The following is a 25917-nucleotide window of genomic DNA, read 5'->3' on the forward strand; positions in this document are numbered from 1 at the left end:
TAGGAGCTGTAAATATACTGCTCATAATCTGGCGATAAGAACCGCTCCCTCAACATCGCCTTCATCCGTAGCCAAGATCGAATCGGATCTCTGCCCCCTCTTCTTCTTTCTTCCCTCATCTGATCCCACCAAACTGATGCGCCACCCTTCAAGCGATATGCCACCAGCCTTACTTTCCTCTCATCAGGAATCCCATCATACTCAAAGAAACGTTCCACTTCCGATAACCAGTCTAAGAATCCCTCTATATCCAGTTCGCCTCCAAAAGACGATAAGTCTATTTTTAGCTTAAAGGCATCATCTCTATCAAAATTTCCTAGACCTGGGTATACTCTAGCAACCTCCACACGTCGGTTGTCAACAGGCCCAACATCCCCCATAGTCCTAACGGTATCATCATTCCCGATAACCTCAAAGTCATCACTATCACTATCAGCGTTATGCACAAGGACAAAGTTGGGTCTTCTTACCTCAGGATCCCTAGGACCCATTTGTGGAAGCTGTTGTTCAGGGACTCCTTCCTTTCTCTGGTTTGATCCTCCCGCGGTTGGTCGGATTACAGCCAGAACGTCTAGTTTGAAGTTTTCTAGGGAGGTGGCTAGCTCTAGGAACCGCTGGTCGGTTTGCCTCTGTCGCTCATGGCTGGCTTGGATCTGCTCCGTGAGGTGCTCCCTCATCTCCTCATACCTCCGGTCACTGGTTTCCATGGAATCGTGCGGTTGTCGGGGTTGAACCATTGCCAAAAGAAGTTTCAGGTCAAGAAACGATCGGCTCTAATACCAACTGATATAGATTGAAAGCGATAAATGAAGGTTTTAATCGTAAACCAACAAAGAGGTTCTTCTCTAGCTAAACTAGAAGGAGTGAATCCCAATAAACAAGGTATAAACCTTAGGTTCTCAAAGAGAATGATTTTGATTGATAAAAAGTTGTTTCATCCTTACAAAATGAGGGTTTAAATACATCCTCCTAATGATGATAAAAGACAAGGACTACCCCTACTAGGGTTTCAATAAGGCTATCCGTAAAAAGGTAAAATAGGTGATACGCCCCGATAATCAGTACAATGGTACATGTACGGATTGTCAAGGTTGTTGGTGAATTACTTCTAGAGGAAGTAAACCTAGAGATCCGTCTAGGGTAGATGTTGATATGCCTCTTTGTGTACTCCTAGATCCGCCCCGCTCGTATGTCCTGGGGATCCTCCCTCCTCGGTATAACCTCCATTGGTTGGATGTCTGAGGATCCGCAAGAGCACGCGTGATCAGTGCTGCCAGTTAGGATGTCTGCATCACACAGGGACTAAGTAGTATATTAGTTAAAAACACATGAACTTTATAATTATTTACCCTAAAAAGTCAGGATTTTTTAATAGTTAATAATGGTTAGAATTTGGGTTGTCAAAAAGTGTCCCAATCTTATTGTTTGCATTTGAATAATTTTAATTTTATCCCAATAACTAAAAATTCAACAAGCTTTCTAATTTTTATCATCTTCTATAACCACTTAGCGACACTTTTAATTTTATGTTTGTATTTTAAAAAATTTAACTACAAATTTGAAAAAATAAATGTCGATTTTTTTATTAATCGTTTACTAAGGCTTTTATTATCTAAGAGGATAGCACAGATCCGTTGAATCCCAGCATAGTAATTGACATTTGCTTCGTATCACCGGTCTAAAAGGTTAACATACCAAAGGGGCAATCTCCGTTATTTCATAAACTAATAATGTAATTGGAAGACAAAGAGAGAGGATCTCTTTTCTTTCTTTAGTCTTAGCCTTCTTTAGGGTTTTAGCCTCGGTAACTATCTATTTATAGCTAGGATAAAACCCTAACTTTAATCTTAATTTGACCAAGATTCGTTTACTCCATTTATCCCTACAGCTAATAATTGAAACAAATAGGCCATACATTGACTATAATCCTCAAGATTCGGAAGTCCGATCGAGACTGCAAGTTACCCGATTCACTGATCCTACATTTAAATATTGAATTTTTTTAGATAAACGTTACATATATTATTAATTATATGTTAAACTATTGTGAAATTTGTCCAAAAAGTTAGCATGCGATATTCTTTAGTAAAAGGCGACTAAAGAATAGTTCGTTTTGTACTCATCCCGCGGCTGCAGCATTCTCCAAGCTACTTTCATGTAATATTTGGGCACATGCAATACATTTACCATCTCTTACGAAATTGGTGGCGACGGAAGTATTTGTTGCTAATATTTAATATATTTTGAGTATTTTGCTCTGGCTGTGCTCTTAAAAATATGTAAACCAAACACCCTCTAATTTCCACAATTTCTAACAAATTAACACATCTCACAATCAGGCCCTATGAGTTTGATACTCCATGGTCCATGACAATCAACTCTTTGTATTCAATATATTTTATTTATTGATAATTAATTTAATGAAATTTCACACTTCATTAAAATCTTATCAACAGTTTTTGCTAGACCATTTCATAAATTCACAGACCCATCCAAGTCCGTCTTTCATTGATTGAGTTTGGAGATACATATTTAGTTTTTTGCCCAATTCGACATAGGTTCTCTCGAGCCCACACGTAAAATGGGTTGACTTAACATTTATCTAAATTTATCTTTTATTATTTTGTTAAATGTGTTTTTAAGATTATGTTTGTTGAATTTATTGAATTAATGGACTAAATTTTATATTTTTATCATTCCTAATCACAATTTAATTTCAATTTAATTTTAATTTATTTTTTAATGTAAATATATTAATTGTGCAGGCTGGACTGCGATGCGCTTAATTAGTTCCCTAAGTCTGGCATAACCCGACTCAGGCACAATAACAAAATAGTGCCGGTTGGATTAGATACGAAGAAAGGTATTTATGTGTCAAGTCTAGTTAAACCCTCCATAACTTGGCACATGAATATATATAGTTTTCACACAAACACAACCACAGAAAAAAGAAAAAAAAAAAAAATTCTTATCAACAAGAGAATATCCTCTGTAAAAGGAGAAGATATAGCAATGCTAAAAACCATCACTTTGGTGTCTTGCTCATTGCCTCTTTATAGTCTGTAAGTAAATAAAATCCATATCCTATTATAGTATCGCTGAAATGTGGCACCAACTTCAACTGGTTATCGGTCCTAGATATTACCGACTCAATATCATTCCATGGCTAAGTGTTGAAACAATAAGTACTGAATTTTAAGTGCTGAATATTATAAGTGGTGAAAATATTGAATGTTGACTAATTTAAGTGGTGGAGAAACAATAACGCACTTAAATTAAGTAAGTGCTTAACATTTTAATTTAAGAAATTAAGTGGTTTATCAAACAAGAGTTGGCTAATGGTTTAAGATAATTACATGAAAAACCATTAGCTATTTCTGAAAAGAAATCGGTCGCTAATTCTGACATTTCTGGTAGTGACATTAGGTATTTCAAGAGACAAGTCGCTTTTAAATGATATTTCTTGCAGTGATATATATCTTTCCGTTCCTAAATTCAGTTGCTAAAATTTCTCCCTGCTTAAAAGGTTTGAAATTGTAACAGGTGCAACTTGGAAAGATGAAGAAGATGTTGATTGTTTTGGCAATATGGTTATTCTGCAACATTGCAATCGGATCATGTCTGAATGCACCAATTAACTATTCAAGTGTGAAATTTACTACCCATGACGCCAGTACCGGAAGCTACCAAGGCTTTATGTCCACTTTACGAAGAGAGTTAGACAGTAAATCTGAAAGCCATGGTATTCCATTACTACGAAACAAATCACAAATCAAAGGCAGTTTTAAGTATCTTCTGGTAGATTTGATAAATTACGAATCACAGCTCAATATTACATTAGCAGTAATGGTTGTTAATGTATATGTGATTGGGTTCAAATCGGGCAGTAAATCCTTCTTCTTAAGCGATGCTCCTGATGATGCAACAACTCTCCTCTTTCCTGGAACAACCAAAACAAAGCTATCAGTGAGTAGCAATTACCACAAGTTGGATTAGGAATTGGACCGTTAAGCAAAGCAATTGAGACACTTAATAAGTTCAACAATGGTGCTGTTATTACTGCTTTTTATTCAAGAGTTATTCAAGCCTTTGAATATTGTCCACTATCTCTTTTATTATTTCTTGTTAATCTATGGACGTGTTATTTTATTGTTAATTTGACAGTTGTTTAATTTTGTCTCAATGACATGTGTTGTCATTTGAGGATGTTAGTTTTGTCTTTTTGTCTGTTGTTGGTGTGGTGCCTTTAAAGGCCTTGTCTATGTGTTTTCTCACTATGATGAATAAAGGAATTCTGCAATTCTCCTTTTTTCTCTGTCATTCCTTTATTGCCTATATTTCACTCTTTATGGTATCAGAGCCAGGGGCAATCTGAAAAGGAATAAGAGTATTTGTTATTGATCCTTTCATCATCATTATCTCTCTGTTTTTTCCCTTCTTTCTATTGATCTTCTTCCTTCCTTCTCAATCTAACCTCAAATCTCTTTCTTGTTTGCAAACTTTGTCTTAAATGGCAAATACTAAAATCACCTACCAAGATATGCTGAATCCCCTTTTCTTACATCCTTCTGATGGTGCCAACTCCATTATAGTGGATAAACTACTTGGATCTGCTGATTACAGATCATGGAGGAGAACCATGGAGATAAATCTGGCTTCAAAACGGAACTTGGGATGAAACCAAATCGGAGATGTGGGACACCTGCAACAACATGGTAATAGCCTGGCTTATACATAATGTATCTCCTACTATTAGAAAATCCATTATGTTTATGATTTCTGCAAGTGAAATATGGCTTAATTTAGAAAAAATATTTTCTTTAACAAATGGATCTAGGAAATACAAGATAAGCAAGGAACTGTTTGAAGAGAAACAAAATAATATGAGTATAAATGGGTATTATACTGCAATGAAAACTCTGTGGGAAGAGTTGGAATCTATGAATCTTTTACCTGCTCTGACAGAAACATGTGCTGAAATCAAAGCTCTTCTTTCTGCTATTGATCTCTAGCGAGAGGAAGCTAAATTGTTTTAGTTTCTAAATGGCCTTAATGACTCTTTTAATGCTCAAAGAAGCCATCTTTTGATGCAATCTCCTCTTCCCACTGTGGAAACTGCCTCAGCTACTTTGCAGCAAGAGGAAGCTCAGAGAGAGGTTCTGAACTATACCAGATTTGACTCTGATGCCTCAGCAATGTATAGTAGAAATGTGTCTGAAAAACAGCAGCAGGTTTGCACTGTCTGTGGTGGCAAAGGGCACACTGCTGATAGATGCTGGACCATTGTTGGGTATCCCAAATGGCATTCAAAGCACAAAAATAAGTAAAAAACTGGGACATGATATTCCACTTCATGTGCTCAATCATTTGTCACATTACCTAAGTGGAATCCTAATTCTTCAACTCCTAAACACAGTGCACCTAACTCTCCTAGAATGGCTGCAACTGCTCAATCTAGCAATCTCTCTGATCAATCAGGACTGCTCTTCACTCCTCAGCAACTGGATCAATTGGCAAAACTTATGCCTCATCTTCATATGCAGCAATACAAGGGGTCTGAGACAAATGAAGAATTAGATAATCATTTCTCTGGAATGATTTCTTGCCACTATGTTGTTGAACCAACTCATGAATGGATTATTGACCCAGGAGCATCCGACCATATGACTCCACATTTGCAATACATGATGAGTCCTATCCTGGTCAGAAATGCACCAAAAATCAATCTTACCAAATGGCCAGACAGCAACCATCTCTCACAAGGGAAGTGTGAAGATCACTACAAATTTGACTTTACATAATGTGCTATGTGTGCCACTGTTCAAACACAACTTGTTGTCAGTGCAAAGGCTGATCAAAGATGCCAAATGTGAGGTAACATTTCATCCCAATTATTGCCTGATTACTGATTCTGTTACAAAGAAAATTTTAGGAATGGGAAAAGCTATGAATGGTCTGTATTATGTGTTGAATTGCTTTGCTAATTCTAGTGCATCAAGTGAAATGACTCAGTATGATCAGCTTGCTTGCATGACCACTAAATCAAAAAGCTCAATGTCTGATACTCTTGATCTTTGGCATCATTGACTAGGGCATGCTCCTATGGTCAAACGCAAATATATTCCCTGTGTGCAACCCTGTCTAAAACATCAACCAAAACTGTGCCTTACATGTCCTTTAGCCAAATTCACCAAACTTCCATTCAATGTGAGCTCCTCCCATGCCTCAACCATATTTGAACTTATACACATTGACATCTGGGGTCCTTACAAGGTCCAGACCAGAGGAAAGTATAGATACTTCTTGACCATAGTTGATGATCACTCCAGATACGCCTGGATTTACTTGCTACAATACAAGTCCGAGTCCTTGTCTTTTCTGGAAACATTTGCTCAATATGCTAAAAACCAATATCATACCAGTATCAAGCACATAAGCTCTGACAACGCTTTGGAGTTTGATGATACTCAATGCAATACTTTTTTCTCCAAACATGGAATTCTGAATCAAACCTCATGTGTAAGAAGACCTCAGCAGAATGCAAGAGTCGAGAGAAAACATAGGCACATCTTAGAGATAGCCAGAGCATTGAGGTTTCAAGCTGGTTTTCCTCTCCAATATTGGGGAGAATGTGCTCCCACTGCTGTTCACTTAATCAATAGGCTTCGCACTCCTATTCTCCAAAATAAAACACCTTATGAGGTACTTAATCACAAATCTCCAACCTACTCTCACCTCAAGGTCTTTGGATGCCTAGCATTTGCCTCGAACCCTGTTCTTTCAGCAGACAAACTCTCTCCTAGGGGAGTTCCTTGTATCTTTCTTGGTTATCCTTCCTTTCAAAAAGGTTACAGACTCTTGAACCTTCTTAACTCTCAATCCTTTGTATCTCGAGATGTCATATTCCATGAAAATATTTTTCCTTTCCAATCAAACTCATCTGAGGCCTATATGCAACCTATTCCAACTACTCCACACACCATTAACTCTCCCAATCTATTTGATGACCTTTATCTTAACTCTACTGATGAAGTTGCCCATACCAGTCCTGCTTTATCTCTTTCTCTTATACCTACACCCAATTCTCATCTTCCTGTTGTGTCTGACCCTCAATCTCCCATATCTGAACATCCTCAGGTACCATCTCATCCCCCTATTTGAAGATCGTCTAGACCCCACACTGCTCCTTCCTGGCTTAAGGACTATAATACACCTCATATAACTAACCTTGCCACTACTGACACAGATCCTACATTCTCATGCTTCATGTCAGTTCTCACCCAAACTAGTTACCCTATTTTCTTCAAAGATGCCATTTCTCATCAACACTGGATTGATGCCATGAATGTTGAACTGGAAGCATTAGAAGCCAATAGGACTTGGGAAGTTGTTGAACTGCCTGCACACAAAACAGCTATTGGCTATAAGTGGTTATTCAAGATAAAGTACCATCCAGATGGCAAAATTGAAAGATACAAAGCAAGGTTGGTTGTTTTGGGATGCAAACAAAGATATGGAGTGGACTATGAAGAAACTTTTGCACCAGTTGCCAAAATGACCACAGTGAGAGCCTTACTTGCAGTTGATGTAATTGGAAACTGGCATGCCATTCAAATGGACGTTACAAATGCATTTTTGCATGGAGATTTATCTGAAAACATATATATGCACATGCCACAGGGTTATACAAATTTTGGTTGCAGAATCAATTCTCAATCTAGTCTTACCTCAGCTTCAAAGGTCAAATCTTCCCTGACTTGTAAACTCAAAAAGTCACTATATGGACTCAAGCAAGCTCCAAGACAGTGGTTTTTTAAGCTTTCCACCACTCTCATTTCTTTGGGGTACTGCCAATCAAAGTCAGATTACAGTTTATTCATTCAACAAACTGCAACTGATATTACAATCATTCTGGTCTATGTCGATAATTTAATTATCACTGGAAATTGCATGACTTCAATTACTCACTTGAAAACTATACTATCTCAAGTCTTTCACATGAAAGATATTGGCAATCTCAGATACTTCCTTGGTCTGGAAGTAGATAGATCTCCTGTTGGGTTTTTTGTTTCTCAGAAGAAATACACACAGGACATATTGAAAGAACGTGGTCTTTTTCACTCCAAACCTCTAAAACTACCTATGGAAAGCAACCTGAAATTCACACCTGACAAAGGACAGCTCCTGTCTGATCCAACAGCATACCAGAGGCTCATTGGGAAATTGATATACTTAACCATTACAAGGCCAGATATAACTTTTCCTGTGCAGTTGCTAACTCAATTCCTTCATCAGCCAACTTCAGTACATATGCAGGCAGCAAAACGAGTCTTGAGGTATCTCACAGGCACTACTGATCAAGGCATTCTTCTTGCTTCTCAATCTGCAGTTCAGCTCACAGCTTATTGTGATAGTGATTGGGCAAGTTGCCCAATGACCAGAAGATCCACAACTGTTTCTTGGGCAATCTCCCATATCTTGGAAAGATAAGAAGCAGTCAGTGGTGGCACGATCCTCAGCTGAAGCAGAGTATAGGGAAATGGCTCAGACAACGTGTGAAATCACTTGGTTTGCAGCTCTTCTCAAAGACCTTGGTCTCAAGAATCTTCCTCCTACAATACTTAAATGTGATAATCAAGTAGCCATCTCCATTGCTGCAAATCATGTGCTTCATGAAAGCACCAAACACATAGAAATTGATTACCACTATGTGAGAGATCAAGTTGCTGCTGGATCAATCATCCCAGTTCATGTTTCCTCCTCTGACCAGGTTGCAGATGTCTTCACCAAAGCCCTATCTGTCAAGGATCATGATCGACATACTCACAAGCTTGGAACTTCAGCACCTTCTTCATTTCCAGCTTGAGGAGGAGTATTCAAGAGTTAAGCCTTTAAATATTGTCCAGTATCTCTTTGATTATTTCTTGTTAATCCATGGACCTGTTATGTTATTGTTAATTTTACAGTTGTTTAATTTTGTCTCAATGACACGTGTTGTCATTTGAGAATGTTAGTTTTGCCTTTTTGTCTGCTGTTGGTGTGGTGCCTTTATAGGCCTTGTCTCTGTGTTTTCTCACTATGATGAATAAAGGAATTCTGCAATTCTCCTTTTTTCTCTGTCATTCCTTTATTGCCTATATTTCACTCTTTACTTTTAAAAACAGTCTTCTTGTTGTTATACAAATGGTTGCAGAAGCTGCAAGATTCAAATACATTGCGAAACAGATAGGCAATTACTTATTAAATGAGTATAGGCCCAAAAGCGGCACTCTTAGTCTCGAAAACTCATGGGATGCTCTTTCTACACAAATCCAACTATCTGGTCCCAGTGGAAATTTTAAAACGCAGGTAACATTGCAATATGCTAACGGTACTAGATATAATGTATCCACTGTTGCACAAGTTAGACCAGATATTTCACTGTTGCGCTGCAAAGGATCTGGAAGAACAGTTGGACAAGAAAGATTTGGGGAAATCTTTGTTGAAGAAGTAGTGGAAAAGTGGCTGCCAGTGCTCTAAAAATGCTTCAGTTCTAGCTAAAAAGGTTGTGGATGTAATAATAAATAAGGTCTCCGCATTTTCTGTATGTTTGCTTGAGAGTTTGTGTGATGGTTGTGATTTTAATAATAAATAAGGTCTCAGCATTTACTGTATATTTGCTGAGAGTTTGTGTGCTTCCTTTCTAGTTTTATGTTCATTAATACTAATAACAAAAATAAATACTTCTATTTAATTACTCGGTTTTGTAGCATCTTAAGAAATTTGATTATGGTACCTTACTAATAAAAATATATAATTTTATAAATATTTTTACATGATTTAGTAATTGCCAATGAAGTACTATACATCTTTTTTGTTGTTAGAGTCCATTGCATACACTCAATTCAGTGTAGAAGTTCTTCTACAAAAGAGAGCAAGTTAAGTTGGTAGATCTGTCAAAGTTACTCTGACACTTAAGTCAATTTGAATTTGTTTTCATAAAGTTTTTGAATTTTGTTTTCTATTTCAATAAAATTATTCTAACAAATTCCGTTACAAAAAATCACTAATGAAATATTAACATGACAATCATATTGGATATACGTTTCATCTACATCTAAGTGTATATCACCTGATTTTTGACTATCACGTAAAAGTTTCAAGCATTGGATTCACCTCGCCGTTATTCATATCATTCTTAAAACTCTGTCATTTTAAAAGTTGTTCTTTTTTTTTATTGAAATACCGACCTAGTCCAACGGGAATCCCAACCAGGTTGGCACCCCCGAAAAGGCAAAGAATCAAATATATAAATGAAGAGATGAAAAAAGTATGAAACCACTACAACGAATGTTTTAAGAAAATCTAAACATATCCCTACCAAGGGAATTATCTCTAGCAAGAAGGGAGCAGAAGCCTGGAAGGGTATTCCACATTTGTAAATCTGAGGCTAGAGGTCCGTAATTAGCAAGAGCGTCCGCCACTTGATTTTCCTCACGGAACACATGAGAGACAACCACCTGAATATGTGTCATTGAATCTAAACAATTTAACCAATCCACACGCATTTTAAACGTTGTTCTAATATCATCATTTGATTTTTTCAATTGAATTCAAATAAAAAAGAAATTTCAATTGCTTTATTAAAATAAATTAAATTTCAATGACATTTTTGAAATTTACCTCCCTATCTCTCTATTTTCTCTCTCTATAATTTACATATATATGTAAATAGGGGTGGATTGACAAGGGTCGTGAATGGTTTGTCACCCTGACTGTATGGATACATAAAATTAGAATTTAGTGAGAGAATTTTTATCGCTAAATCGACCATTTTCTGTATTTTCGCTCTATTTAGAATCTGCATTGGATTCGGCACTAGCCACGAAATCTAGAATAAAATTATTCATTGTTGATCCTTAGCCACAATTTTTCTTGTAATATTTAAAATATTTTTGGCGAATAATTCCAGAATACATTTAACTCTTCAATTGTCTTTATTTAAAATTGGCCATATTTAATTTTTGCATGTGCATGCGAAAATACGATGTTCCTTTCACATAATTGTTAAGGCTAAAAAGCAATGGAAAGTGATTTTTGAAGGTGGATATATTAGTGTTCTGATTATTGTTATTCTTATTACTTAATTCCACCAGTAACTTAGAATTAATACTTATTATACCATTATTTGTTATAACGAAAGGCCAAGTAGTGTTTTAAGTCTAATTAGGGTGTTTGGTTGCTCATTTTAATGCTCTTATTTGTCTTTTTACTTTAAAATGGAGAGTTTTAGACGTTTGGTTAGTAACCTACTCTTTTGTCTTTTGCACATGAAAATTAGCATTTTACAAAAGCACGAAATCTCTGTTTTTTGAAAAATCGTTTTTTTCCAACAACAAATAGCAAACCATAACAACAACCAGTAGGTAAAACAAACCAACCCTTAGTCTTAAAAATTATTTGACTCTTCATATATGAAAAATATTTATATTAGCACTTTGACTTATAATATGGCAACATTCATTAATGACTTATCAAAATCAACTAAATTTTTATCAATTTGGATGGAACTAAGACAAGGTCTACATTATTAATGGGTAGTGATATCGGAATATCGATTACTTAGCAAATCCTCTTTGATGCTTAAGTCAGTATGAGGAATATATAACTTGAAAGTTATTTAGTATAAGTGAGTAGTATAAAGTTGTGTACCTGAGCTTCTTCCACCACTCGTCCCCTCTTGTCTAGTCGGCTCGAGGCCCGCAACATAATCAACATTCCATGTGCTTGTTTGGGGCGTTTCATTGGCTTCAATGCAATGGGCTCCTTTCTTCGGCCCGTATTGGAAATGCTCCGCATTATTCACTCTCTCTTGAAAGAACTTGACCTCAAGTGATCCCTTGCGTGTGGTTGAAACTTATTAATCCTTGAATGGACTCCAAAATCTCGAATTGAACCAAGTGTTGTTCAAAATGATTTCAAGAAGCATCTTCCCATTATGCTCAACTCCCTCACCCTCACCATCATATGTATTCTTCATTTTCAATCCACTTGACGTCCTCCAACTCATTGTCACAATAGAAGCTCTCTTCCTCATCTTCACAAGAAGCCTCGTATGGATGCCACTCAATGTTATGACACTCATCCTCCTCATCACAAATTCTAGCATTTTCATCATACCCATCTTCTTTCACATAAGGCTAAAAGTCACCATGTTCATATATCTCATCCTCGAAAATGCTCTCTCTCTCTCTCTTCAACCCCATCGTCGAATCACTATCATAGTAATCAATTCCATCATTTCTTTCTAGCTCATTCTTAGATTGGTTCTCACCTTCATCAATCTTCTAACTCATATTCTTCATAATCATATTGAACTTTGTTTCCTTATTAATCTCTCTCATCTTCTAACTCATCTTCATTATAGTCATACCAAAGTCTGTTTTCCTCGTCGTTCACAATCCAATCTTTCCAATAATCTTTCAATTCCACCTGCTCTTTATCCTTATTCAACCCGATTATCTCATCCGGTAATTTGTTCCATTCAAGAACCATACCAATATCCCAATACGGGTGAGCCGCCTACATCTCTCCCATCACCATCACCATCACTCTTTACACATGAACTGATTTCATCATGATCACCTTCAAATTTATTCCCTTCTTCACTCACAACCCAATACTTCTGATGACCTCTCACTTCCATCCATTCTTCTTAATGATTCCAATCGGGTGTTTCACTTGCCAAGTTGTTTCCCTCACAAGACATATAATATTAATAAAGTTGACCCACCAACATCTCTGCAATCACCATAACCATCAATCTCCACCCACAATGAAATTTCAGCACTCTCCTCAAAGAGATTAACAAGTACCAAACTATTTTCCCATTCTTTAAGATAAACACCTTCACTTTCCTTAAGCTTAGAAATGTAGCTAGGCTTAAGGGGCATTTTATCAAACATATAGGAAACATCTCTCTCAACACGAGCTTCCTCAATGTTTTCAACAACAAAAACTCCTTCGTCCTCACCCACATATGCATTTAAATCCTCATTCATAATATCATTACTAACAAATCCACATTGAGAATCTAAATCACTAACAATGTCACAAAAAACCAAATCCTCACTAAAAATAAGCTTATCCATCACTTCCACATGAAGAATAGAAAGTTTTTGATTTACCTATACCTTGTGTAATGGAGGACAGATTTGGGATGAATCTTTAGGAGGTGAGATAGTGGTTTCTCCATCTCTTTTTCGTTGGGCATGACATTGTCATCTCTAGCTATTTCGTGTTCCTATTGGGAGCCTCTCCATCTTTTCTTGCTCTATGTTTTCTAGGGTCTTTCTCCTCGTCTCGGCAAGCTCTAGATCTATCTCCCTTACTTCGGCTTGCCTTTCTTCTAGGCTCTTCGAGCCATACTCCATTAATAATTGTGAAAAACTTGGTTGAACCATAGTCGAAAGAAGTCTCCGTTAGGAAAACGATCGACTCTGATACCAACTAACACGGATCGGTCTTCGGGACGTGTTAGTTTTAATCTTAAACTAAGAAAAATGTTCTTTTCAAGTTAAAGTTGAAGGAGTTAATCCCAGATTTTACAGACTAAACCGTAGGAATAATGAAATCTCCCATTATTGAAGGTTAAAACCTTAACAAAACTTCATCAAGAAGAAGATATAATTTGTATAGAAAGTTAAACATTACAAAGAAAGAGATGCATTAATAGAATCCAAAAATCTAATTTACAAGTTACATAAAAAGGTAATGACATATAATTAATTATATAAAACTTAAAGGGGTAAAATGTGTTGAAGGTAAAGGGGTGGCATGGATGGTAATTAAGGAGTGACAATGTTATAACTAGAGAGGAGTTGGAGTGAGGGGCAAGTCTGATGGCAAGGCTTTTTAAAAAGAACCCGACACCGCCTGTCAATTAATAAAAGAAAGATCAAAAGTTTTCTGTCAGATTGACACGACGTGTCACCTCTGTATTTCACATAAAGAGTCTTCTATTTGCTCCCGTGTGTGTCCCATTTGACCCGGCTTCTTCCAGCACTCGTCTCCTCTCGTCTAGTCGGCTCGAGACCCGCAACATAATCAACATTCCATGTGCATGTTTGGGGCATGTCGTTGGCTTCGGCGCAATGAGCTCCTTTCTTCGACCCGTGTTGGAAATGTTCCACATCATTATACAAAATAACTATTTATACTACATAACTCGTGACTAATTAAGAATGTAATTTATCATAACTAAAGTAACTCAACTCTCATAATTTTTCATAACTAAAGTAATTTAAGTAACTCTAATAGTTTGAGGTTAATTTAATTTGCTAACACTTTTTATCCATTTCAACATAAAAAAAATCACTAGAATAATTACATCACAATCATAACGACGGATTCTTATTTATGACATGGTAGCTACATGAAAAATAATAAACTTTTATTTACTTATTTCAATTGCTTGAAACAATCGCATAACACTAAAAAGGTGTATTTTTATTTTATTTTGTTACCACATGGATATCGTGTTATATTTAGAGTAAACTTTTGCTCATATAATTATCGAGTCAGTATCAATTGACTTTTTTTTTATCTCAATTAGTTAAATTACAAGCAAAGTATATAATTGTCTCATTTTCATAGGTAAAATCTTATGAATATTGTGGATAAAAATAGGAATTTCTCCTTTCGCAAATGCAGTTAAATAGAATTATTATTATTATGATTACTGACCATAAAAGTAGAAAGGAATCACACGAACTGTCAGCAAAGATAATGCTGGGACCTTATTTATTATTACAAATTACCATCACAACCATTTAAACTAGAACTGGAGCATTTTTAGAGCACTGGGAGCCACTTTTCCACAACTTCTTCAGCAAGAATTTCCCCAGATCTTTCTTCTTCAACTGTTCTTCCAGATCCTTTGTAGAGCAACAGTGAAATATCTGATTTAACTTGTGCAACATTGGTTACACTATATATAGCACCGGCAGCATTTAGCAATTGTACCGCTGTTTTAAATTGTCCATCAGAACCAGATAGTTGGATTTGTTTAGAAAGAGCCTCCCATGAGTTTTCTAAGCTAAGAACGTCGTTTTGCGGCTTATACTCTTCTAATAAGTTATCATGTATCTTCTGTTGAATGAATTTGAACCTTGCAGCTTCTGCAACCATTTGTATAACAACAAGAAGACTATCTTTAAAAGTTTTGTCAACAGATACACCATTGAACTTACTAAGTGTATCTATTGCTTTATTTAATGGTCCAATTCCTAATCCGACTTTCGTTCTATCTCCCAAATTTATATAATTTGTATCCACTGTTGTTAGAGTTTTTTTTATTGTTCCATCAAAGAGCAGCTTGTTTGCATCAGAAGGAGCGTCCTTTAAGAAGAAGGAATTACCGCCGGATTTATACCCAATCACATATACATTGACAACAGTTATTGCTAATGTAATCGAGAGCTTGGAATTGAAATTTATCAAATCTACCAGAAGATACTGATTATTTTGTGTGATCGCTGATGGCTTTCGCAGTATTGGGATATCATGGCTTTCTGAGTCACTGTCTAACTCTTTTCGTAATGAGGACATTAAACCTTTGTAGCTTGCATCACTTGGAAGATGGGTAGTAAATGACACAGTTGGGTAATTAATTGCTGCATTCTGACACAACCCGATTGCAATGTTGCAGAATAACCACGTTGCCAAAACAATCAACATCTTCTTCATCTTACAAACTTTCACCTGTTAGAAGTTCAAAATATCCAAAACATTTAAACATGGAGAAACTTTAGCAACCACATTTAGAGACCGAACACCCAATTTAGAGACCCAAAGAGCTATATCAACTGCAAGAAGTCATTTAAGCGACTTGCCTACGGAAATAGCTAACATCACTACAAGAAATGACAGAACTAGCAACCGAATGTAGCATCGGAATGGTATTCCGCATAATAATCCTAAACCATTCACCAACTCTTCTCCCGAGTTAGACTAGCGGAATGATATTCGGTCAGTAATCTTGCAGTACATTGGTACCACATTTTAGCGACTGAATTATTAAGATGTCCAGTCGCAAAATCAATGAGTTTGACATAATAGAGTTGGGGGAATATACTATATGAAGTTATTTTAGCCATACTACAATACCATATGGATATATTGAACAAATATTAAATACTTATGCACTATTGGTTTTCAAATTATATAAAATTTGATAAAATAATCTGATTTAACTATATGTAATTTTATGGACATTTGAAAAATATAGATAGGATTATGAACAACATAAAGAAGCTCCTTGGGATCTGTACCAAACAGAAATTTTAAATAATAAGAAATAAATTATATGTGCAGATTAGAAAATAAGAATGAGTCATATATTATGCATATGAAGCAATAAATTAATTTACTTAGAAAATATGAACATAATTAATTTTGAGAGAGAGATTTTATTTACTTGCAGAATAAAGAGCGAATAAGCAAGAAACCAAACAGATGGTTTTGAACATTTCGCTACGTCGCCTTTTTATAGAGGAAAATCTCTTGTTGATAAGATTTTTTTCTCTTTATATATATATATATATATTTTTTTTTTTTTGTGTGGCTGTGTTTATGTGAAAACTATATATATTCATTGGTACAATCAGGCTTCGTCTACCAAGATTTGACATATAAATATCTTCTTTAAATCCAGCCCAATCGGTACTATATTTTCTTACTGACATTTATTTTTTCTAAGTTTAGTCGCTTGTTTATTAATGATCTGAATTTCATTCATGAGAATTATCTGAATTGATTTTATTTCTCAACAAGCCATCTGATTCTAGCACGGACAAGGATTGTTCATGGAGGCTGTGGAAAAATTTATATTGAAGTAGATATAATGGTTGGTGGATATGTGATTCAACCAATTGAACTAAAAGCTGGACCTGATAGTTAAGGTCGAAACAGTATTTGCATGTAGAGTTATGTCAAATATTGATATAAGATATATGATTGAGTCTTATTAACTATAAATTCGAGGTTTTAGTTCAATTGATTCAATGGCAAGGTATCAAAGCCCATTTGATCAACAGTTAAGTGTTGGAGTCCTAACAACCTTATTAATTTATGGAATTAAAAACATATGGCGGGTTGGACCTGTCTTGTACACGATTTAAAGTTTGACAAAACTGAAAAAAATATTAGAGTTTCTGGTAATATAAATAAAACAAATTAATATATTGATAAATTAAAACAATGGTATTTTATGTGTTTTATCTAGATATTTTGAAAGGAGTTTTGGTAATATTTATTTTTAAAAAAATCCTACAAATTTTGAGAAGGATTTTATTTTTTCTATAAATCTGTACTATATATAATGTGTTAATATATCATAAGTACTATATTAACACATTATTTATTGTCAATTATTAGCCCATTAATTGAAGTAGTAAAAGAAAGTATAAGCTACCAGAAGATAAAAAAAAAACACTAAGCGAAGGAAATTCAAAAGTCACAAATAAATCTATATATAAAGCATCATATATAGTATTCTATCATTATATTCATTGGCCACCGAAAATCAAAGACGTCCTTTAATTTTGATTATGTATTAGTTTTCTTCTTAATCTTATAATTTTGTTCTTAGTTCAAATAATATAGTATTATAATTTTGTTCGTACTTAAAGTGTTTTAGAGTCTTTTTTATCTTAATTGGCATCCTAGGAGCAGAAAGAATAAATTATTATTTTTTTTGAAAAAATGAAATAAATAAGTTAATGAGCTTTCATTATCTCTATATCATAAGTACTATATTAACACATTATTTATTGTTAATTATTATCCCATTAATTAAAGTAAAAAAAAGAAAGTATAAGTTACTAGAAGATAAAAAAAAAAAACACTAAGCGAAATAAATCCAAAAGTTACAAATAAACATATATATATAAAGCATGATATATAGTATTCCATCATTATATTCATTGGCCACCGAAAATCAAAGACCCCTTTTAATTTTGATTATGTATTAGTTTTGTTCTTACTTCAAATAATATAGTATTATAATTTTATTCTTACTTATTAAGATATTTAGATTTATTTAAGAGTTGTTTCCATTGATAAACTATATTAATAACATTTTTTCAAGAATTGGGAGAATTTAGACTTTGATATCTCCAATTGAGCAAATCAGATGGAAATAGAAGAGACATAGACAACTGAAATCGGAAAACACAAATGTGTCAGAAATTACAGGAAATCATTATATTTTCGAAGGTAATTATTCCATTCTTTTTTCATGTGTAGTAGTTATTTTGTTTTCAATTGTGTTGTTTCACACATCTCGTTATCTTATCTATGTTTTCCTTTTTATTTGTCTTTTTTTTCAAAATGACTAAATAAAAATTTGTATATTTTCATTTTTTAATGTGTAATCGTTTCTATTGTTAACTCTAACTAGAACATGGATTTTCGATTTTATATGAACTCAATTGTTAGGTTAAATTGGGGTTGGATTAATTTACCAAATTCAGAACCTGGTGAAGTCTACTCATTTTTTTCGGTTTATCTAACTCATATGGATTGAATTTTTTATTTTTATGCATTTTTGTTATGTACAGACATAAAATTTTACATAATAGTTGTTTATTAAAGTTGGAGATATATTGAAGAAAATAATTAAAGAGGTATTGAAATATTATACTTACAATGAAATTTATTTCAATTATAAATCATGTTTTGTTATGATAATCATTCTAAGTTTATTTATCATTTTCAGTGATGTATTCCATATCTATATTTATATATAATAATAGAAGCAGAGTGAAATTAATTAGGAGAGTTTTAGATTCCTTTTTGATTAATCATGGCATAAAATTTCTGAAAGGTAATATCAACTTCACTTTTATTCTTAAGACAAAAAAATCCATCCAAAACAGGTAAATTCATCAATGATAATGAAAAAATAACGACGACCATTGAAAGAAAGAACGGATGCAGGACCACATGTTAGAATTCTTAAGTTTCATCATAATATTAGACAAACATAATTGCCCAGATGTTTGAATAAGATGATTTTCACAAACACTTAATAACAGTCAGAAGAGCGTACCTTGATCCATGACGATTACAATCGAGTTCTTCTGGAATCACGAGAATTGTGTTTCTCTCACTTGAACCCTTTAGACTTTACAGATTTTCTAGATGGAGAGAAAATCACTTTTAGATAGGTTAGAGAGAGGACCAATTCTGATTTATGTTCTATAAATATACCTTCCATCAAGGTATCTCTTCATCCATAAGGTACCTTTTCATTAATGAACCAATGAGATTCAACGTACCCTTTCGTTAATCAAACATAATGATCGATCATACCCTTACGTGAACTGACCAATAGGATTTATTATTTTATTTTATCAAACCATATAAGTATATAATATACTAGGACCATATTAAATTATGGAAAATCCAACATTCTCCCACTTGGTTCTTTGTGAAATTATATATACAGTTTAATAACAAACATAAGGCGCGCATTAAAATAAATCCATTATCTTACTGGTCACAACATAAAGTCATTGTTAAGCAATAAAACTAATAAGGATCATAGCGGTTCTATGTCAGTTTATCGGCATAGTCCCTTCCATGTATCACAATAAAAATCTTATACTTAAAATGAACTATAATAAGGTTTTTCATGATGGTCCAACAATAATGTCTTTGTTAGAGACTATATCATGTTTAATTCTCATAATGCATTCATTCATGTATATATACTATTCATAAGAAACAAGATTCATAAAAATTTATATCAGAAACATTATGTAAATGAGCTCCGAGTGTCAAATACATTATAACATAAGATATAACTATAACATCATTAGTGATATCCCATAATTCTCATTCTTTCAACATGTTCCCTAAATACCTTAGGGGATAATCCTTTTGTCAACGGATCCGCAACCATAACATTTGTGCTAATATGTTCTATTGACACTCTTTGTTTCTGAACTTCTTCTTTAACAACAAGGTATTTAATTTCCATATGTTTAGCACATTGAAAATACTTGTCGTTTTTAGAAAAGAAGATTGCAGAATTATCACAATAAATTTTCAGCGGCTTGTCAATACTATCAACAATTCCAAGTCCTGAAATAAAGTTCTGCAACCATAATCATGAATGGTGGCCTTAAAGCATGCCACGAATAATTCTTTTAATATATGTTTTGTGAGACAATCCTAATAATCTTTATGATCTGTCATGAAATATTTCTATTCCAATCACATAGAATGCCTCACCCATATCTTTTATTTCAAATTTCTTTGGTTTGACGTAATAAACCAAGATCGTTAGTTGCAAGTAAGATATCATCAACATACAGAACTAGAAATATAAACTTACTCCCACTGATCTTCAGATATATACATCGATCAACAATGTTTTTCCTTAAATCCAAAAGATGTGATGGTATCATTGAACATAAGATACCATTGTCCGGAAGCTTGTTTTAGTCCATATATTGACTTCTTAACTTAACACATCATATTTTTCTTTCCTTCAACCACAAACCCTTCTGGTTGAACCATATAGGAATTAAGAACAAACGTTACTAGGAAATTTTCATTCACTTCCATTCCCACTCAAACTGGGAACATTCTTCCACAAATTTCATAAATCCCTTAGCACTTTCAGTTTTATTTATTGTGGACTTAATGTTGTTTGCTACTGTCATTTGCATAAACATTAAGCTTCGTCTGTTAGATTTTTTTCTCATGCTTTATAGGCAGACTTCTGTTCGACACTGCTAGTATCAGTAAGTGCATCATTTAAGATTGCCAAATCAAGATCTAAAATGGCAAGGTGAAATTGAATGTGTTCACACACCATTCAGAGAAATTAAGTTCATTGAACTTAGTTACAGACGTAGCTTGCGAATGAAGAGAAACAGGAACAAATGCTTTAAAGATATATAAATATACCCATCCATTAATGCTTTGAGTAATAAATTTAATTTCAATAATATAGATCCATAATTTTACCATCATCAAATGTACATTGAAATTCTCCTTTGGGTAAAATAACAATATACAACAATGAAACAAAACATAATTGATGCTTAATTTAATTACACGTAATTTGTAATTAATATACTCCAATTAGATATATTTGTTATCTTTGGATATACTAAACATGTCTAATCAAATACATATTAATTAACCATGTAATGTTCGTAAATTATAAAATAACTAATCAACCTTTGGGCGATTTATAATATTTTATAAAAATGAACGTCAATATACTCATGATAAAATATTTTGATATATCATAATATCATCTCAGTTATAAGCATCACGTACACTTGAGTAATTGAAAATATTTTGTTATGATACCTAAAAAAAACTTTTTAATTTGGCCACTTTGGTGATTAACAAAATTACACATAATATAGATATCGAATTATACATAATATTATACAATTAATTAAATATGTATACCACCTCAATATTTAGTCATCACTTTAATGACTAAAACCATTACTATACAAACTGCCTTTTGTGAGTAACCTTGAAAAATAATTAAACTCACAATTGGTCATTTAACATACAATAATAATAATAACCAAAAATAGTGAACAAGAAATGATGAGGTACGGTCATCGAATATCTATCAATCAATTAATTAGAATAACATTAACCTTTTCCTGCACAGATAATATACATATTCAAATAAGGATGATGATGGCCTTTCAATTTAAACAAAACTATTATATTGCCAGAACTTTAAGAAATGTTTCTGTTCACAATTTGACCCTTGATTCATACTTCAATCAAATGTCATCATGATTGATATTTAATAATAATTATATATCTAGAAAACAAGCAGACGTAAAGAAATCTGATTAATGATTTCTCATCATTCTTTCAATAACAATTAATCATAACCTTACATAACAGCATAAACCTTCATCATCAATATTTATGATTAAACAAATTAAACCAATTACAGAAAACCAATTTGGTTAAAGCATATGACACAATTACTTAAATCAAAAATTGGTTTCTGTAATAAGAAACAATGATTAAAACATAACATCTCATTCTTATAAAATGGAAAAATTTGTTAATCAGATTATTTATAGAACAAAGTTCATAAGGAAACATTAACTATTAAAGCAGCGGATAAACATGTTAAACATAATTGGAAAATCATTTATTCAAAACCAGGCTCTGATACCACATGTTAGAATTCTTAAATTTCATCATAATATTAGATAAACATAAGTGCCCAGATGTTTGAATAAGATGATTTTCACAAACACTTAATAACAGTCAGAAGAGCGTACCTTGATCCATGACGATTACAATCGAGTTCTTCTGGAATCACGAGAATTGTGTTTCTCTCACTTGAACCCTTTAGACTTTACAGATTTTCTAGATGGAGAGAAAATCACTTTTAGATAGGTTAGAGAGAGGACCAATTCTGATTTATGTTCTATAAATATACCTTCCATCAAGGTATCTCTTCATCCATAAGGTACCTTTTCATTAATGAACCAATGAGATTCAACGTACCCTTTCGTTAATCAAACATAATGATCGATCATACCCTTACGTGAACTGACCAATAGGATTTATTATTTTATTTTATCAAACCATATAAGTATATAATATACTAGGACCATATTAAATTATGGAAAATCCAACACCACAAACATCCAAATGTAAATTCTCAAAGATAAAAGTGCTAGTTCGCACAATTGAAGGTAAATAAGATTTGGCTAATTTTCCTAAAGGACAAAATAAACAACTACTGACTGGTGCTGATGACACAATCTTATTATTCTTCAAAATTTTGCTGACTGTTTGATTCTGACAATGCCCCAAGTGTGCATGCCACCGTTCAAATGACACCTTTTCACCTACTAGCGCCTCCTTTAAGCTTCGTGGAAGCACATAAAGCCCATCCTTACACGGACCTCGTAACATGATTTCCCCAGTTGCTTGATCCTTTACAAGAAAATGATTAGGCCAAAATTCAAAGAAACAAGCATTATCTCTAGAGAAGTTTTGAACAGATAAAAGTGATTTGGTGAGTTTAGGTACAAGCAAAATATCATTGATATTGAAATTATGAATTTTGGATTGACCCAGGTGAGAGATTTTCAAACATTGCCCATTGCCGAACTGAACAGTATCATAACCTGGGTATGGTTGCATGAGTTGAAGCTGATGTGGATTTGCAGTCATATGATTTGTTGTTCCCGTATCTGGATACCAAGGTTGAGGCGGACCACTGAAGGGATCCGATGGATTCTTCCATACTGCATATGATGTAGGGTGAAATCGACTGAGGATTTTAATCTTAAATCCACAAAGAATGCAATCTTCTCAAGCTATACTTGAAGGTTGAGTTAACCCAAAGGATAGACATCCAAGCTCTCAAGGAGGCTATAAGTTTTAATTCATCAAAGTTAAGAACATTACAAAAATTGGGAGTTTAAATACTCTCCCTCAAATCAAAGAGAAAGACCCAAATCCCATGAATAGGGTTTTGGTTGACACTTGGCTGAGAGGGTAAAAAAGGGAAAATGGTAGTTTAGTAAATAGGTCACAATGGCAATAAAGTAAATAGGGTGTTACAGCAATGGTCCCCCAAGGTAAAAACTTGGAGGAGAAGTAGTCTCCAGGCCATGATACGCCCCGCGTCTCGGATCTTACGCCCCGCGTGAAAATGCTCCTGGACCTTCGGAGTTTGGCTCGAGTTCAGTACGCGAGGCGTCCTGCGGAATACGCCCCGCGTTAAAATGCTCCTGACCTAGTGGCTCGGTGTCACGCGAGGCGTCCTGTGGACCACGCCCTGCGTCATGAGGCTCCTGGAACTGGAAGATCTGCGGAGTGGAATCTACGCGGGGCGCCCAAGGGTTGCGCCCTGCGTGTTTATCCTCCTGGAACTTTTCTTGCTTAATGTGAGCAATCACGCCCCGCGTGGTAAGGGATGCGCCCCGCGTCACCAACTGACATGGCCTTTCATCCAAGACCACCATTCCCATGCCTTGCGTTAGGTTTGGACACGCCCCGCGTGTTCTCTGTTTTGGGTCGTTCCTTGCTCTCTTTGAGCGGGTTCTCCCGGGTAGTTTCTCTTAGTTCCGGACTCGGGCTTAGGGATAAGATGCCCTCATCATTCTCCCTTTCTTCGAAAGAGTCGGATCCCGCCTCGGTGACCTTGGTCGGCAACGTTCCCTCTGGCTTCCACAAGCTAAGGTCCTGCACATTAAAAGAAGAAGACATCTTCCCAAGCCAATTGGGAAGGGTTAGTTGGTAGGCATTGGCACTCATCCTCTTGGTGATTCGGAACGGACCGTACTTCCTCGGCCTCAATTTACTACTAGGGGCGTGCATGAGTCGCTCCTTACCCAAATACACCATTACTTCATCCCCCACCTTAAATTGCACATCTCTTCGGTGCTCGTCAACTTTGGCCTTGTTCTTACTATTCTTCTTCTCGATGCTATTCCGCACTTCTTGGTGCATTAGGTGGTAGTCATTGGCCAAATTTCGGGCTGCCACACTCTTGTCCTCTACCTTCGGAATCTCCCCCAAATCAAGTGAATGGTTAGGGGCCTTGGTGTACACCACTTCGAAGGGTGACTTCCCGGTGGTTGAACTTACGGCTGAGTTATAGGCGAACTCGGCTTGGGCGATCACATAATCCCACATCTTAGGCCGATCTCGGCACTTGCTCCGCAATAGATTTCCCAAAGTCCGATTCACCACCTCGGTTTGTCCATCCGTTTGGGGGTGAGCTGCGGTGCTAAACTTTAGGGTAGTTCTTAAAATAGCCCAAAGAGTTCGCCAAAAATGGCTAACAAACTTCGTGTCCCGATCCGACACTATACTCTTTGGGACCCCATGTAATCTCACTACTTCACGGAAGAAGAGCTTAGCGATGGCGGTGGCGTCATTAGTCTTTCGACATGGAATGAAATGAGCCATCTTTGAGAACCTATCCACCACCACGAAGATCGAATCCATCCCCCGTTGGGTCCTTGGCAGCCCCAATACAAAATCCATAGAGAGATCCTCCCAAATAGTTTCCGGAACTGGCAAGTGCATCCGTAACCCGGCATTGGTGGCATGCCCCTTGGAGCCTTGACAATTCTCACATCGCTCAACGATATATGCCACATCTTTCCTCATCTTGGGCCAAAAGTACCGGGAACTAACCGCTTCCAAGGTTTTGTCCCTACCAAAATGACCGCCCAACACTCCACCATGTAGCTCTCGGATCACCCTTTCTCGTATAGACGTGTGTGGGAGGCACAACTGGCTACCCTTCATGAGAAACCCGTCCACAAGCTGATATCGACCCTCTTCGGTGCCCCTTCTACACTTCTCCCATTCAATACTAAAATCGGTGTCATCTTCATATTCTCCCTTGATGTGCTCAAAATCTGTCAACTCCAATGCCACTGTTTTCATAAGTGCAACCCTCCGGCTCAAAGCATCCGCCACCTTATTCTGTTGACCCGATTTGTGTAGAAGTCGATAAGGAAACTTATCCACAAATGCGGACCACCTAGCATGCATGGAGCTTCGGATTTGCCTTTGACTCCCCAAGTACTTAAGGGCTTGGTGATCGGTGTACAGCATGAATTCCTTCCCAATAAGGTAGTGCTCCCACGTCTTGAGAGCCCTCACTACCGCATAGAACTCCTTATCATAAGTGGCCCATTTCTGCCTTGATTCACACAATTTCTCGCTGAAATACGCTATGGGCCTCTTTTCTTGCATTAACACTCCCCCAACTCCAACGCCACTAGCGTCACACTCCACCTCAAAGAGTTTCTCGAAGTCCGGAAAAGCTAACACCAGAGCGGTACTTAACTTCTCCTTAATCAAGGCAAAACTATTCTCTTGTTCATCTTCCCATTTGAAACC

General features: G+C 35.4%; 1 protein-coding gene and 1 pseudogene across 1 annotated transcript; one reads left to right on the top strand and one right to left on the bottom strand.

Moving 5' to 3' along the window:
* Positions 1 to 3492: 3492 nt before the first annotated feature.
* On the top strand, positions 3493 to 9744 carry LOC136223817 (ribosome-inactivating protein cucurmosin-like; annotated as a pseudogene).
* Positions 9745 to 14686: 4942 nt separating this feature from the next.
* Positions 14687 to 16534, bottom strand: LOC136221977 (ribosome-inactivating protein cucurmosin-like). The gene is made up of 2 exons (XM_066009453.1): positions 16457 to 16534; positions 14687 to 15741 (listed from the first exon to the last, which is right to left on the bottom strand). The coding sequence occupies exon 2, from the start codon at positions 15724 to 15726 to the stop codon at positions 14833 to 14835; it is 894 nt and encodes a 297-aa protein (XP_065865525.1). The 5' UTR covers positions 15727 to 15741; positions 16457 to 16534; the 3' UTR covers positions 14687 to 14832.
* Positions 16535 to 25917: the final 9383 nt, after the last annotated feature.

The sequence above is a fragment of the Euphorbia lathyris genome, chromosome 3 (assembly GCF_963576675.1).
Source record: "Euphorbia lathyris chromosome 3, ddEupLath1.1, whole genome shotgun sequence".
NCBI classification, from domain to species: domain Eukaryota; kingdom Viridiplantae; phylum Streptophyta; class Magnoliopsida; order Malpighiales; family Euphorbiaceae; genus Euphorbia; species Euphorbia lathyris.